The 14,000-nt window shown below is 38.4% G+C and overlaps 1 protein-coding gene across 8 annotated transcripts in view; it reads right to left on the reverse strand.

The window, feature by feature from the left end:
* Window positions 1-14,000, reverse strand: part of MED24 (mediator complex subunit 24) — a 94,050-nt gene that overhangs the window by 59,377 nt on the left and 20,673 nt on the right. For all 8 annotated transcript variants that reach the window (XM_070728131.1, XM_070728130.1, XM_070728128.1 and 5 more), the window contains 5 exons: window positions 9,879-9,952; window positions 6,696-6,919; window positions 5,843-5,954; window positions 5,585-5,735; window positions 3,317-3,430 (listed from right to left, as the gene is read on the reverse strand). In XM_070728131.1, coding sequence (XP_070584232.1) covers window positions 3,317-3,430; window positions 5,585-5,735; window positions 5,843-5,954; window positions 6,696-6,919; window positions 9,879-9,952 — 675 coding nt within the window. The remainder of the gene's footprint in view (window positions 1-3,316; window positions 3,431-5,584; window positions 5,736-5,842; window positions 5,955-6,695; window positions 6,920-9,878; window positions 9,953-14,000) is intronic.

The raw sequence follows: 14,000 nt of genomic DNA on the forward strand, positions 1-14,000 counted from the left end.
CCTTTTGTGAGAAGGACAAAGAAAAAAATTAAAATAAATCAAATTTGATAAGATTATTTGAAGGAATTAAAGATTAAGACTGTTAGAAGTAAAAAGATCACATAAAATTGATTTATGTGATCAAGGTTAAAACAGATATGTTCTCTCTGGTAACCCTTAAATAGACTTTTGGTGATCAAGACTAAAATAAAATGGTTCCTTTTCTTCCTTCATCAAATTTATATGCTGCCTGACTCCCAGCAATTCTGGGTGATTAACAAATTATTAAAAAACATTTAAAAGAAGAAAAGAACTACAACAACAAATGAAGAGTAAAGATGGCAAAATGACAAAACCAGATGGGGAATAAAGAAAACACTGCACACAATCTAAAGAGAGTTTCAGCCACTCACAAAAGACCTGGGCAAAATGACAATACTTGTGAACATTTTGTGACATTAAAATAGCTCAGCTAATGCCTCAACTAGAACTCTATTATACCCCATGCAATTGTAATTGTCCATATTCTTGGAAGAAATCTGAAGTTCTTCTGATAAGATTCAGGTAAAAAAGGGCAGATTTAATATCTCTGCTTAGCTATGACATTGGCTGAATGTGAATACAGTAACCCCTCGCTACTTCGGGATTCATCTTTCGCGGATTTGCTATTTCACAGGTTTTTTCAGAAGGAAAAGAACGCCGGGGCAGGGACAGTTTGGGGGGGGGATTGCGGCGGCGGCCTCCTTCGGTCTGTGCGGTAGCTGAGAGAAGCTGGTCTCTCTCAGCAGTCAGCAGCGGTGAGTTTAAAAGTACTAAAAATACTCGTTAAATACATTAAAATATATCTTTCCTCTACGTCACGGAAATTCATTTTTCGCAGGTGGTCTTGGAACGCATCCCCCGCGAAAAACGAGGGTTCGCTGTAATCATTTGGAGACACAGCAGTGACATTGTGGAGAAGATCCAAAAAAATAAAGGAAAGCTTTGATGTTTTTAATCTGATTTTCATGCTGTTTCACAAGTTAACTATCCAATCTTTTATTCCACAATATTCCAATTTGTCCACGGGCTGAGCCTGTGTATATCTGTTTTGTCTTTTTCATGCTTAATGTATTCATCTCTGCATGGACAATTGGATACATGATGTCCTTGAGCTGCAGTAGTGATTTATTGAACAAGCTGGGAATGTTAAATTGCAATTTGTTGAGTCTCTTTTGGGGAATCTAGTAGCGTCATGGTGTGTTTACCAAGAAAGCCAGGAAGAAGAAAGACATAGCCATCTGGCTTATGTTTATATTACAAAAAAATATTATGCAGCTAAATGCAGACTTCTCCATACTCTACCAAAAGACACCAGCCCAAAAGAAAGTACAAAGAATAACCTGGGCTTCAGGTCACTATTATGTCAACAAACGTCACCAGCTAAACAGAGAAAGAATAGATATGATAAACATGTATTTATCCAGAGTCGAAATCAAGAATTAACATGGCTGTAGTTTTCTGCCACAATTTATGCCAAAATATCTGAAGAAAGGTTTTGCACATGGATTAGATAGGTCTGTAAATATCTTTATATTTTAAAGAGAACATCTAATCTTTGGTATACTGCCCCAGGAGCAGCTAATCCTGACCAAGGTACCCAGAACATTTTGACCTGAAGTTGCCAAGAGAAGTAAATAATTCCTCTTGTGTTGGGGAATTCACGCAATCAATGATTAGGGTCATAGACAAAATAAGTAGATAATTCCATGTTCCTTCTCTCTTCATATCATCCCCTTTTCCCCTCACCTTTCTGCACCCACGCACTACTCCTCACAGAGAACAAAAAATATTTCCTTTGAACAGACAACTTGCAGCAAATTTTTAAATTCCCACTGAAGGCCAGAGGAAATCAAATTGCAGACCCTCCTGGTTTAGAAGCTAGCACGGAATGGTCATGTACTTGAGCCGTTCTCCATGTTCATTCTTATTCCTCTAAAGTAACTTATTTTCAGTTGCAGACAAAGCAAAAAAAACCCAAACTTACAAACACTCCCATAGTCCATACAGAACACTAAAGAGCCATCTGAATGCATTCCCAACACTGCTATCATTCTACAATGAATTTCTTCTACACTCTACAATTGAGAGAAAAAAAATCCACAAAAGTAACTAAACAAAAAGAAAAGATGTATATACGTCCATAGCTGAATGGGTATTGTTGTGGTTCCGTCTGAGGCCCCTCAGGGAACGGCTGATCTTCTGTCGGTTTCCAGCTCAGAGGGAGAGGCTGAGGAACAGGAGGTGCAGGCAGACGAGGAGGAGGAATCCCAGGCTGAAGAAGAGGGAGGACAGCCAGAGTCCCCCCAGAGGGAGCTCTCCCCAGCAAGCAGCCTGGATTCCTTAGAGGAAAATGCACAAGCCATAATTGATCTGCGACAGAGAAGAGCTACTCAGAGAAGGGATCAATTGGCTAAGTACTTTCAGCATTAAAGAGGCAACAGCTGGGTTTGGGTGTGGTGCTCTTTGGAAAGGCTAAAAGGCAGACCCACCCTTCCTGGCTTGTGGAGTTTTATCTTTGAGAGTCTTGGGACCTGGCTGTGAACTTTGGCGTCTTGGAATCCTGGTTTGTGCCTTTGACTATTGAAACCTTGGGGTGGGTGTGCCAGCAAGAAGCTTGCTGTATTGTCTGGACATCAGGACTCTGCTGTAAAGTATTATAGCCTGTTTGTTGGGAAGAACAGGTTTTCCTCTGTGTTTATTTTTTCCAGCTATAAAATACTTTTGGCTTTTACCAGAGTGTCTGGCTGTTTTTTCCAGTTGGTGTTGAGGTCTGGGGGAACCCAGACAGAACAGGTATGAATGGGTTAAAATGCAAAAAAAGATTCCCTGGGTATTTGATCAGATTTGTGCAATGCCAGAGAATGTAAGACAGCTTGCAGAAGATGTAGAAAAAGCAAACAGCACTGAAACCATATTTGTAAAGCAGTAATGCAGATTTTAAAAAGAGTTCTTATTAAATTATTTCTGTTCACCTAAATCATACCATTGGGATAAACAAAGACAAGTGATAAACAATGCTCTCTATTAGGAGTGAAAGAAACTGATTTGTATCATTTCAGGCAATTGGTCTATCCAATTTATATTTGCCTGTAATAATTACAAATTTCATAAATAGTTTTTTGCCATTGCGTGTGTGGAAATATCAGGAATTGAACCAAGGACTTCTTGCATATTGTCTTCTCTGACCTTTGAAAACCAGATATTTATCATGAATACGCCTTCATGATAGCCTTCCGGTCAGAATCCTACTGAAGGCAGCAAAGCCCAGCTGTCTTTCCCTGACATTTAAGCTTACCTTGAGGAAAGTGAAGGCTGTCCATTTCAGCTCTTCCGTCCCTTCGGGAGATTCAATCAGTCCCACAAAGCAAGCTTTCCAGATCTCCAAAATAAAGAGTGGGGTTGGGATACGCTAACCAAGAACAGAGAAAAGGAATATCAGAAAACTGATGGAAAAAACCTAGAATACAAAATGATCTAAGCTTCATCCTAAACTAAATATGTACATGTATAGTGGATCCACAGTTTTTCTAGAAATTTCATTACACCCCAACCTCAACCAAACAGTGCAGATTCCTGTTCTATGAAAATGTTTCCTACTGCCAACAATCCCAAAATTACTTGATAAACAATGATATGTAACAGTTTCTGAAAAGAGAAGCATTTTTATTTTCTTTTTATTAAGCCAATTATACCTCTTTCATTCCACAGTAGGAAAACTTTCTGTTACGTCTCCAACTTTTGTGGGCTTGCAAAAAAAGGTAAAGAAAAGCTTTACCATTTAAAAAACTCCAGCTGAAATGATAAAGTGGCAAGTTCCATACCACCACTACTCCCAAAAAAGGAGACAGAACATGGAAACCCAAGAGAATCAACAGTATGTAGTAGCCAAACCTTCCCTAATTTGTTGGAAGAAAGGTAACTTCAAAAAAATGGAAGATCAAGGTCAGGTATCTAATATTTCTCCATTTCTGGGAAGGAGATTGGGTATCTGAGATACCAGATGCAGTATGGAGACATAAAGAGATACATGATTGTGCCATGGTCATATTCATCAGCATATCTTCTAAGAAATTCCTTAAATAATTACATGTCATTGTAGTTCCACTCAAAATGGTGGGTCACTCTAGTCTAGATAGTTATTATATAGTAAAATCATATTGGGCTGTACCAGCTCAGAATGAATACTAGTAAAATATCCTAACTTGATATTCCATGATATGTATATGTTCTGCATATAAAAGACTATGGCTAGATCATATTGTGCGCCTTATGCACCAGTTCCAGCCCTACCTGGATAGGGAGTCACTTCTCACAATCACTCATGCCCTTATCACCTCGATTACTGCAATGCTCTCTACATGGGGCTGCCTTTGAAGTGTGCAAAATTGTGCAAAATTTATTTATTTATTAGATTTGTATGCCGCCCCTCTCAGTAGACTGCAGCCACGCAAGCTATAGTGGGACTGCCAAGATCTGCCCACATTTCAACATCACTCCGCGAGCTGCACTGGTTGCCAATTGGTCTCCGGGCCCAATTCAAAGTGCTGGTTATGACCTACAAAGCCCTACATGGCTTAGGACCAGATTATCTTCGGGACTGTCTTTTGCCTCATGTATCCCAGTGCCAAGTTAGGTCCCACAGTCGGCCTTCTCCAGGTCCCATTGGTCAGACAATGTCGACTGGTGGGGCCTACGAGAAGAGCCTTCTCTGTGGCGGCCCCGGCCCTCTGGAATGAACTCCCTCCAGAGATACATACCACCCACTCCCCCTTGGTTTTTCGTAAAGCTTTAAAAACCTACCTTTGCCGGTGGGCATGGGGGCCGTGAGTGATGAGACTGTCTCCGGCCAATATGAGATATTATTGGACTGGAAGAATGTGTGTGAGTGTACGTGGGGTCTTTTAAAATATTTTAGTAAATGTTCATATTTTATAGTTATTAGATTTTGTATATATTATATTTAATGTTGTACACCGCCCTGAGTTGCCTTGAGAAGGGCAGCATATATATCTAATCTAGTCCAGTCCAGTCCAGTCCAGTCTAATCTAATCTAATTTAATCTAATCTAATCTAATCTAATCAATCAATCTGGCTATTTAGGTGCTGTATACTGTTGAACAAAGCGAAACAATAGGCTCACACATGATGATGTGCCATTTGGTTGGGTTCAACATATATTACATCAGGCCTGTCAATATATATCTAATCTAATCTAATCTAATCTAGCCTAGTCTAGCCTAGCCTAGCCTAGCCTAGCCTAGCCTAGCCTAGCCTAGCCTAGCCTAGCCTAGCCTAACCTAACCTAACCAATCAATCAATCTGGCTATTTAGGTGCTGTATATTGTTGAACAAAGCGAAACAATAGGCTCACACATGATGATGTGCCATTTGGTTGGGTTCAACATAGACTACATCAGGCCTGTCAAACTACTGGCCCATGGGCTGGATAGGGCCCACGCAGGCCACGCTCACGCTGGTGCCGCAAATATATTTTCTTCACAGAAGGCCAAACAGAAAGACAAGTACATAGATACTGAGAATTCCTCCATGATCCACCCATTACCTGCATCCTTTTCACCATCATCAACTGTTCGACTAGAGGCTGTGGCTCTCCAGTCAGATTCATGGTCCCTTCTAGCAGCACCACAGCATGTATGGTGGGGAAGCCTGTTTTGTTTAACTGTTCTGAATGAATTGAGAGCATGGTAGGGATACTGTATAGAGAATTGTGCAAACAAAGAAAGAAGAGATTAGTTTAACTTTACTTGCGTATGGAGAAGAAAACTGTTTATTCCTTAACCCGTGGCTGTTGTTTGCTCACCTTTTGACAAGATTAATGCACTCTTCCAATTGATTCCGCAACTGATTATTGTTAATATGTCCCACATTGTCTGCCAATTTGGCAAGGGACTGTTCAATTGCACTCCAGGAAGCTAAACAAAATACCATAAAGGTTACATTTTAATCACTTAGTTTGTCCAACAACATAAAATGTATCTCGTTTATTTTTCTTCCCAAAAAATTATTTTTATATATATCTACACTCAGTTTCTCACACAAGGGCAGTTAGAAAATGACTTGAAATTTGGCAGAATGCAACCTAGGTGGAAAAAAGGCTCAGTAATAAATGTGAATTTTATTAAGTATATTTATTGCTCATAGCCATGAATAGTGATGAACACGATCAGGGACAAGGATAAGATTTCTAGTCTTCCTGGTTTTACTAATAACCTCACCTATTTGCAGGCATATGCAATTTTACTCAATTTAAAAGCATCATATAAAGATCTGTTTTATATCAATTCAGCCTACTCATCTACAGCTGCTATCTAAAGTTCTAACTTCATCTTAATCTAACCAAGCATATGCATCTAGATTAAGTATGCTATTGCTTCCTTGATTTTCAGAGAAAGGATGGGAATAATGGTTAAGTTTATAAAGTTTTGTGGATCCGCCACCAAAAACAACACAAAAAAGAGGATCACTAAGAAACCTGTGTTGTTTCAAGCCTTATATAAAGAACCTCAACAAAATACTTCTACCATCAATTTAATTCAAATGAGTGTACACGTGAGTTTGAAGCCTAGAGACTAAACGTTTTGTGTTAAAATCTACAGTAAGATTTTCTTTTCATAATTTTAAAAGATAATCTCTTCCAAACACTGGCCACATACATGTATCTTCCAGCTTGGCAATGTGAACGAGGGCCCGATTTTTGGTGCTTCCCAAGATTTTCATCAGACGCTCCAAGCACATGTTGAGCTGGTTCTCTGCAGCCCCCTGTTCCAACAGTTCTTTCAGCTTTTCTGTATAGAAGGCAGCACACCGCAGCATCCAAATGAGAACACTCATCAGGGCACGACAGAGGCCAATGCATTCTTCTGCCTTGCCATGGCAGCTGCAAGTGGAGTAAGGAAGGGACAAAATAAGTCGTGCCTAGGAAAAAGACTATCTTGCTTGGCACGCAGACATTTACTGCAGAATGAATTTCCATGATCTTAAGAAACATAAACATAATCCTAGCTTCTTTGGAGGGATGAGAGAGAAATGTAAAATCTCATTAAAAGTATCAGGGGAAGATTTCCCCTATTTGAACATGGGCTATAATGCAAAGAAAGAAAGAAAAAATAGGAGACAATTGGAAGAGGAACCTGAAAGCAAGCCCAGGTTCTCATCATTATTCAATTGTCATGGTGGCCAGATAGATCTCAACAGTGAAGGAGAAAAGACAGGTGATTTTATTTCTGAAAGCTCCAACTGGTTTGTATAACCTTCTTTCCACTTGCCTGCCTACTACTGACTTCCCAGTTTCATAGCCGCTGCAATGGCGATGAAAGGCCTGAATGGCTACTGAAAGGCCATATTGCTGCATTACGTCTTCTGGCTATTGAGTCCAATCAAGTTTAGTCATGGACATAGTTTCCTCTAGCTACACCACAGTTGTAATTTAGCAAAAATAAACTCCCTTTATGGAAGTGATGAGCCCATAGTGAAAGCAGTAGAGCAAAATGGTGCAAGAGTACACCGTATTCAACACAATAGTTTAAGCCACAAAGACCTGTAAGCACCCTACTGTGAGAATAACTTCCAATTAGAAAATGACCATTTCATTCATTTATATAGAGCGTTGGTGAGACCACATTTGGAATACTGTGTTCAGTTCTGGAGACCTCACCTACAAAAAGATATTGACAAAATTGAACGGATCCAAAGACGGGCTACAAGAATGGTGGAAGGTCTTAAGCATAAAACGTATCAGGAAAGACTTAATGAACTCAATCTGTATAGTCTGGAGGACAGAAGGAAAAGGGGGGACATGATCGAAACATTTAAATATGTTAAAGGGTTAAATAAGGTTCAGGGGGGGAAGTGTTTTTAATAGGAAAGTGAACACAAGAACAAGGGGACACAATCTGAAGTTAGTTGGGGGAAAGATCAAAAGCAACATGAGAAAATATTATTTTACTGAAAGAGTAGTAGATCCTTGGAACAAACTTCCAGCAGACGTGGTTAGTAAATCCACAGTAACTGAATTTAAACATGCCTGGGATAAACATATATCCATTGTAAGATAAAATACAAGAAATAGTATAAGGGCAGACTAGATGGACCATGAGGTCTTTTTCTGCCGTCAGTCTTCTATGTTTCTATGTTTCTATTTCAAATCTTACTTCTGTGCTTAATCTTAGCCTTCCGTCTACAATATCAGCATAGTATTGTTACAGCATAGGTGTAATCTGAATAGTCCAAAATATAATATAATGCAAAACGCTATTATGGTATTTGAGTTTTCTAACCAACTTCCTGTCCATTTTTGGGGGGATTTCTCAGGAAAGAGAAAAAAAACAGGGGATTTATGTTATCAACCAGGGATATCAAAGTAGTGACATCAAACATCTTGCATAATGCGGTACCACAGTGCAGGCTGTGGCTTTCATTACAATTCATGTCTTTATTTAAACAAATTAAAAAGAGAAAATATTCAATTATTCAGTGATTAACATAACTGGGCCCAAAAAGCAGATGGGGACTGAGAGAAAAATCTTGTTGATGGGACAAGTACTTTTTCAACAAGCAACAATAATCTCGGAGCTGAAGGGTTCTGATCAAATTAAAAAGCAGAACATTGAATTAAGCAGAGAGAGGATTAAGTATTGGGCTTTGTACCTGGCTGTAACAGGTGTTTATCAGTGTTCTGGTAACAATTAAATATTCATTGTATTTTCTTATAGGGAGAGAAAATTTCTTGTTTCCTCACATTTCAATCCACTCCAGCACCCTCACCTGTTACCTCTATATAACACATTTAATCTGAATTTAGAAAGGTAAGATTTTTACAGAGTTTTAATTTTTTTTAAATCAAAATTAAAATATTTTAAAAGTGCCTTATCTAACAAGTATGGTTCTCCCAGGAATATTGAAAATAATGTAGAAGAAATTAGAGTACATGATAATTCTATATATATTCAGTTGCTAATTGTCTGGCTTTTTAAAAAATCCAAATGTTTCTCTTTACATCCACAGCATAGAAAAATATTTATGTTATTTCTGCTCTTTTTTGTATATTAAATGTTTTTTTTAAATCTAGCTCATTAGCTTAGTTAATTGTTGAATATATATATATTGCTGGTATTCAGATATGCTATCACAATCTCTCAGATGGATCAAGAATGTGCTTGAGCAAAGTTATGGGCAAAATGTCACTGTATGTTCTCAGATACATATAGTTTGGGATTCATGTGTTAGAAGTACATGATTTTTAGAGTTATGAATTCCATTTATTTGTATTGAAATTTCAATAATTTTTGAAAAGTTACAAGAATATATGACTGTGTGTTATTAAAACATCATTAATAGGATTTGAGTGATCTAAAATATATGGCCTTATTTCAAAACATAAGAAATCTCTTGCTCAGATTATGGCAACTAAGCAGAAATTGAACAGTTTACTTGCATGCAAGTCATTTACTAGAATATTAAATGGATCACTAATAAAGGAGAATTTTGTAACTCAGGATTGACACGAGGGGTTCTTGGTGCTCTCTGAAATTGCTTGTTTTCTTGCAGACATTTTATTGTTAACAAAAATAACTTTCTTGGCTTCGAAGATTGCAAAAAGGATTTTGCTTTTGAGACGCTGAGTTTTATCAAGAGTTTATACTGTGAATAGGAGGCCACGCCATCTGGGAACTGAACTCAGTGCAAATACTCATACATAAATACATTTTGTGACTGTAATATCATAGTTAAAAGACTGATCCTAGCAACCAGCAGGCATTTAATAAGCCACTGCCTGATAATACCAGTGTCTCAACTGTTCAACACACAGGCACCTGAATATACAATTCATTCCCTACCTGAGACGATCACAGAACATGTCCATAATTTCGAGTAATGACTGGACACAGAGCTCTCGGGAGAAGTCATCAAACTAAAACAAGGGCCACAAAAACATTGTAACTGATCTTAAATAACACAAAAATTAAGGCAGGCATGGGCTTGAATCTTGCAAGGTTGATATTTTCTACCATTTTTTCTAAAGCACTTTGATGTTTCAAGAGCCTTATACCAAACATTATCAATAGATAATTATGTTCTCATTATATTTTGTAAAAATGTCTCATACTTTTATATTTTACAATTAAGTCTCCAATGGAAATATGCTTTCTGATTTAACAAAATATCAAGTATTGCCTTCTTAAATGGAGATGTAGTCCAGTCTAAAATTCGAAGATTACTGATTCTTTACCTTTTATATATTTTTAAATTCATTCTACCTGGTGTATTATTTTAAAATTTCAGCCAGATCTGATTTTAAATCTTCCTGCAAAATGGATGATCTCAGACAACAGGGAAGCAGACTGGTCATTTTAACCAAGTCTTGCCTCCAGCCTTCAATGCAAAATTTTGAATTAGATGCTAACCAGCAAATTAGAAATTCTGAAATTAAATCCTAGAGGAAATATAAAGGCAGTCCTCAACTTACAACTATAATTGAGCCCAAAATTTGCTTTGCTAAGTAATGTTTTCATTGTTAAGTCAATCATGTCCCATTTTACAAGGGTTTTTTGCAATTGTTACTAACTGAATCACTACATCAGTTAAGTGAATCATGCAGTGAAGGGAATCTGGCTCCCGCATTGACTTTGCTTGTCAGAAACCTTCTGGAAAGGTTTGCAAGTGATAATCCAAGGACCCCAGGATGCTACAACGAAGCTGACCTAAGTATGGCCATTTTCTTTTCTGTAGCTTTCCTCTAAAGCAACGGTCCCCAAATTACGGCCCGCGGGCCACATGTGGCTCACTGAGGCCATTTATCCGGCCCGCCGGTGAGTGACAAGAGCACAGGGAAAAGAGAGAGAGAAAGAAAGAAAAGGGAAAGAGAGGGAGGGAAGGAGAAGTGGAGAGGAATGAAGGAGGGAAGGAAGGAAGGAGAAATGGAGGGAACTAGGAAGGAAGGAAGGAAGGAAGGAGGGAGGGAGGGAGGGAGGGAGGGAGGAAGGAAGGAAGGAAGGAAGGAAGGAAGGAAGGAAGGATGAAATGAATGGAGGGACAGAGGAAGGAAGGACTGTTTGGGGTGGGGGTATTTTTTTAAAATGTTTCTCTCAACATACATTCAAACAACACAATGTACCATCTAATTTTCCATGAATAAAATGCAGTGTTTTGTTAGTAACTAATATCAATCATCAAAAAAGTTGCAAAAGGTTTTTTTCTAATTTTGTCATCCACTTACATTCATTTTCTTTTAATTAAATTCCCTCCTTAATGTTCCTTCAAAAAATGCAACACCAATTATATTTCTAACTTCTTAACCATTATGCCAAAGTGCTTCCTTCTTTCTTTATACATTTTTCATAAGCCAAGAAAATCTTGTATAGCCAATCAGATGTCAACAAAAGAAAATTAAAAACAAAATATAAACATATATGAATTTCAGACCTTCTCCCCCCTCTAAATAGTACGTTCCCATTTTGTTTTTTACTTTAAAACAAGGTGTGTGCAGTATGCATGGGGATTTGTTCATGGTTTTATTTTATAGTCCAGCCCTCCAACAGTCCGAGGGACAGTGAACTGGCCCCCTGTGTAAAAAGTTTGGGGACCCCTGCTCTAAAGTTTCTTTTCACATTGCTTCAGGGTTAACACAGTCTGGAGCTAAAGGACCAGGAGAGGGGGTATAGAGATAGCTGGGGTGTTGTAGCCAAAATAAAATTATTTCTCCTGGGAATCAAGAATGTTTGTCCAGATATTCAAAAGGTGGAGACTGAGATCACCTAGCAACTCGACTATATGCTGAATGGACCATGTGACTGGAGACTCTGAGAGGAAGTGACAAAGTTTTACTTTTAATAGGGTGTAAATGTCTTTATCACCTCGAGGTTCTGCAATGCTCTCTACATGGGGCTACCTTTGAAGAGTGTTTGGAAACTTCAACTTGTCCAAAATGCAGCCGCACGAGCAGTCTTGGGCCTCCCGAGAAATGCCCACATCTCATCATCACTCTGCGGACTGCATTGGCTATCAATTAGTTTCCGGGCACAATTCAAAGTGTTGGTTATGACCTATAAAGCCCTACATGGCACAGGACCAGATTATCTCAGAGACTGCCTTCTGCCGCACGAATCCCAGTGACCGGTGAGGTCCCAGAGAGTTGGCCTCCTTAGGGTCCCGTCGACCAAACAATGTCGGTTGGCGGGACCTAGGGGTAGAGCCTTCTCTGTGGGAGCTCCGGTCCTCTGGAATCAACTCCCCCCAGAGATTCGCAGTGCCCCCTCCCTCCTTGCCTTCTGAAAGAGCTTAAAAACTCATCTTTGCCGCCAGGCTTGGGACTTTTAGATCTTCCCCTGACCACTGAATGCTTTAAGTATGACTGCTGAATGTTTGGTTAATAAGTTAATTGTTTGGTTAATTTTTTTCTTTTAATTGTTTTTAAATTGTAGTATTAATTGGATTACATTATTGTTCTGTTTTTATATATGCTGTGAGCCGCCCCAAGTCCTCGGAGAAGGGCGGCATACAAATCCAAATAAATAAATAAATAAATCCAACGGAAACTTAGAGTCGGTTTTCCACCAATTTGAGAGCCAATTTTATATGCCCCAATAAATTTTCTTTGAAGAATATGCCTGTCTTGGAGTTCTTATTGGGATGTATTACTTGGATCCTTGACACAACCCTTATAAATACATGCCAGTTGCCAAGCAATCACATGGCTATGCTACAATGGACATAAGTGTGAGAACTGATCATAAATCATCTTTCTCAGTATCATTGTAACTCTGAACAGTCATTAAACAAATGGTTGTAAATTGAGGGTTACAGTCTACATATTTTGATTTTGACAGCCAACTGCTAGTCAGTTACACTTAGGATAAGGTTCCCTCATTTTGTTATATCATTGTGTAGGTAATGTTGCTATGCTTTAATAACTCACAATTAACTGGGTTAATTGCTAAACATATACAGTGTTCCCTCGATTTTCGCGGGGGATGTGTCCCGAGACCGCCCGCGAAAGTCAAATTTCCGCGAAGTAGAGATGCGGAAGAAAATACACTATTTTTGGTTATGAACAGTATCACAAGCCTTCCCTTAACACTTTAAACCCCTAAATTGCAATTTCCCATTCCCTTAGCAACCATTTAGATTATTACTCACCATGTTTATTTATTAAAGTTTATTAAAAAAAATATTTATTAAAGGCGGACAAACGTTTGGCGATGACGTATGACGTCATCGGGCGGGAAAAAACATGGTATAGGGAAAAAAACAGCAAAGTATTTTTTAATTAATATTTTTGAAAAACCGTGGTATAGCCATTTCGTGAAGTTCGAACTCGTGAAAATCGAGGGACCACTGTATTGTACTGTGACTTGAAAACTATAATGACTAAGTCTATATAATAATATAAGATGAAGTGTATAAACTGCATTAGGATCAGGATTAGGCATGAAAGCCAGCTGGGTGAGCCTTGCTATTCACCTCATAGGGTTGCTGACATGGGGAAAATAGGAGGAAGAAAGCGTGTTGGCTATGTTTGCCGCCTTGAGTTATTTGGAAAAATAATAAAGGCAGCATACAAATCCATCAATCAAGAAATTAATAAACTTGCCAGAGTGTATGAATGCAGCTTTAAAATATATTTAAAAACATGATTCTAGGTTTAAAATTCAACATTTAATTCTGGGAAATGGCACAAATAGGGCATTTGCCCAGCGTAAGCTGACCAGAATTGCTGGGAGTTGGACACTGTACACACTATATATTTCTCAGGAAAGGAAGAGGAAAAACTATAATGATTATGGCATGTGAGGTCTCTATTTTCACATGCCCAGTTCTGCAAGGGTTCAAAGACTATGACATGAAAATCAATCAGGCTAATGAAATATATATGCACTTATTTCTATGATTTTTTTTTAGTGAAATGCATATTTACAGTATTTGGGGTTTTTTTGTTAAATGGCTGAAGAAACAAAAAGTTT

This window comes from Erythrolamprus reginae, chromosome Z (genome assembly GCF_031021105.1).
Source record: "Erythrolamprus reginae isolate rEryReg1 chromosome Z, rEryReg1.hap1, whole genome shotgun sequence".
Taxonomy (NCBI): Eukaryota; Metazoa; Chordata; class Lepidosauria; order Squamata; family Dipsadidae; genus Erythrolamprus; species Erythrolamprus reginae.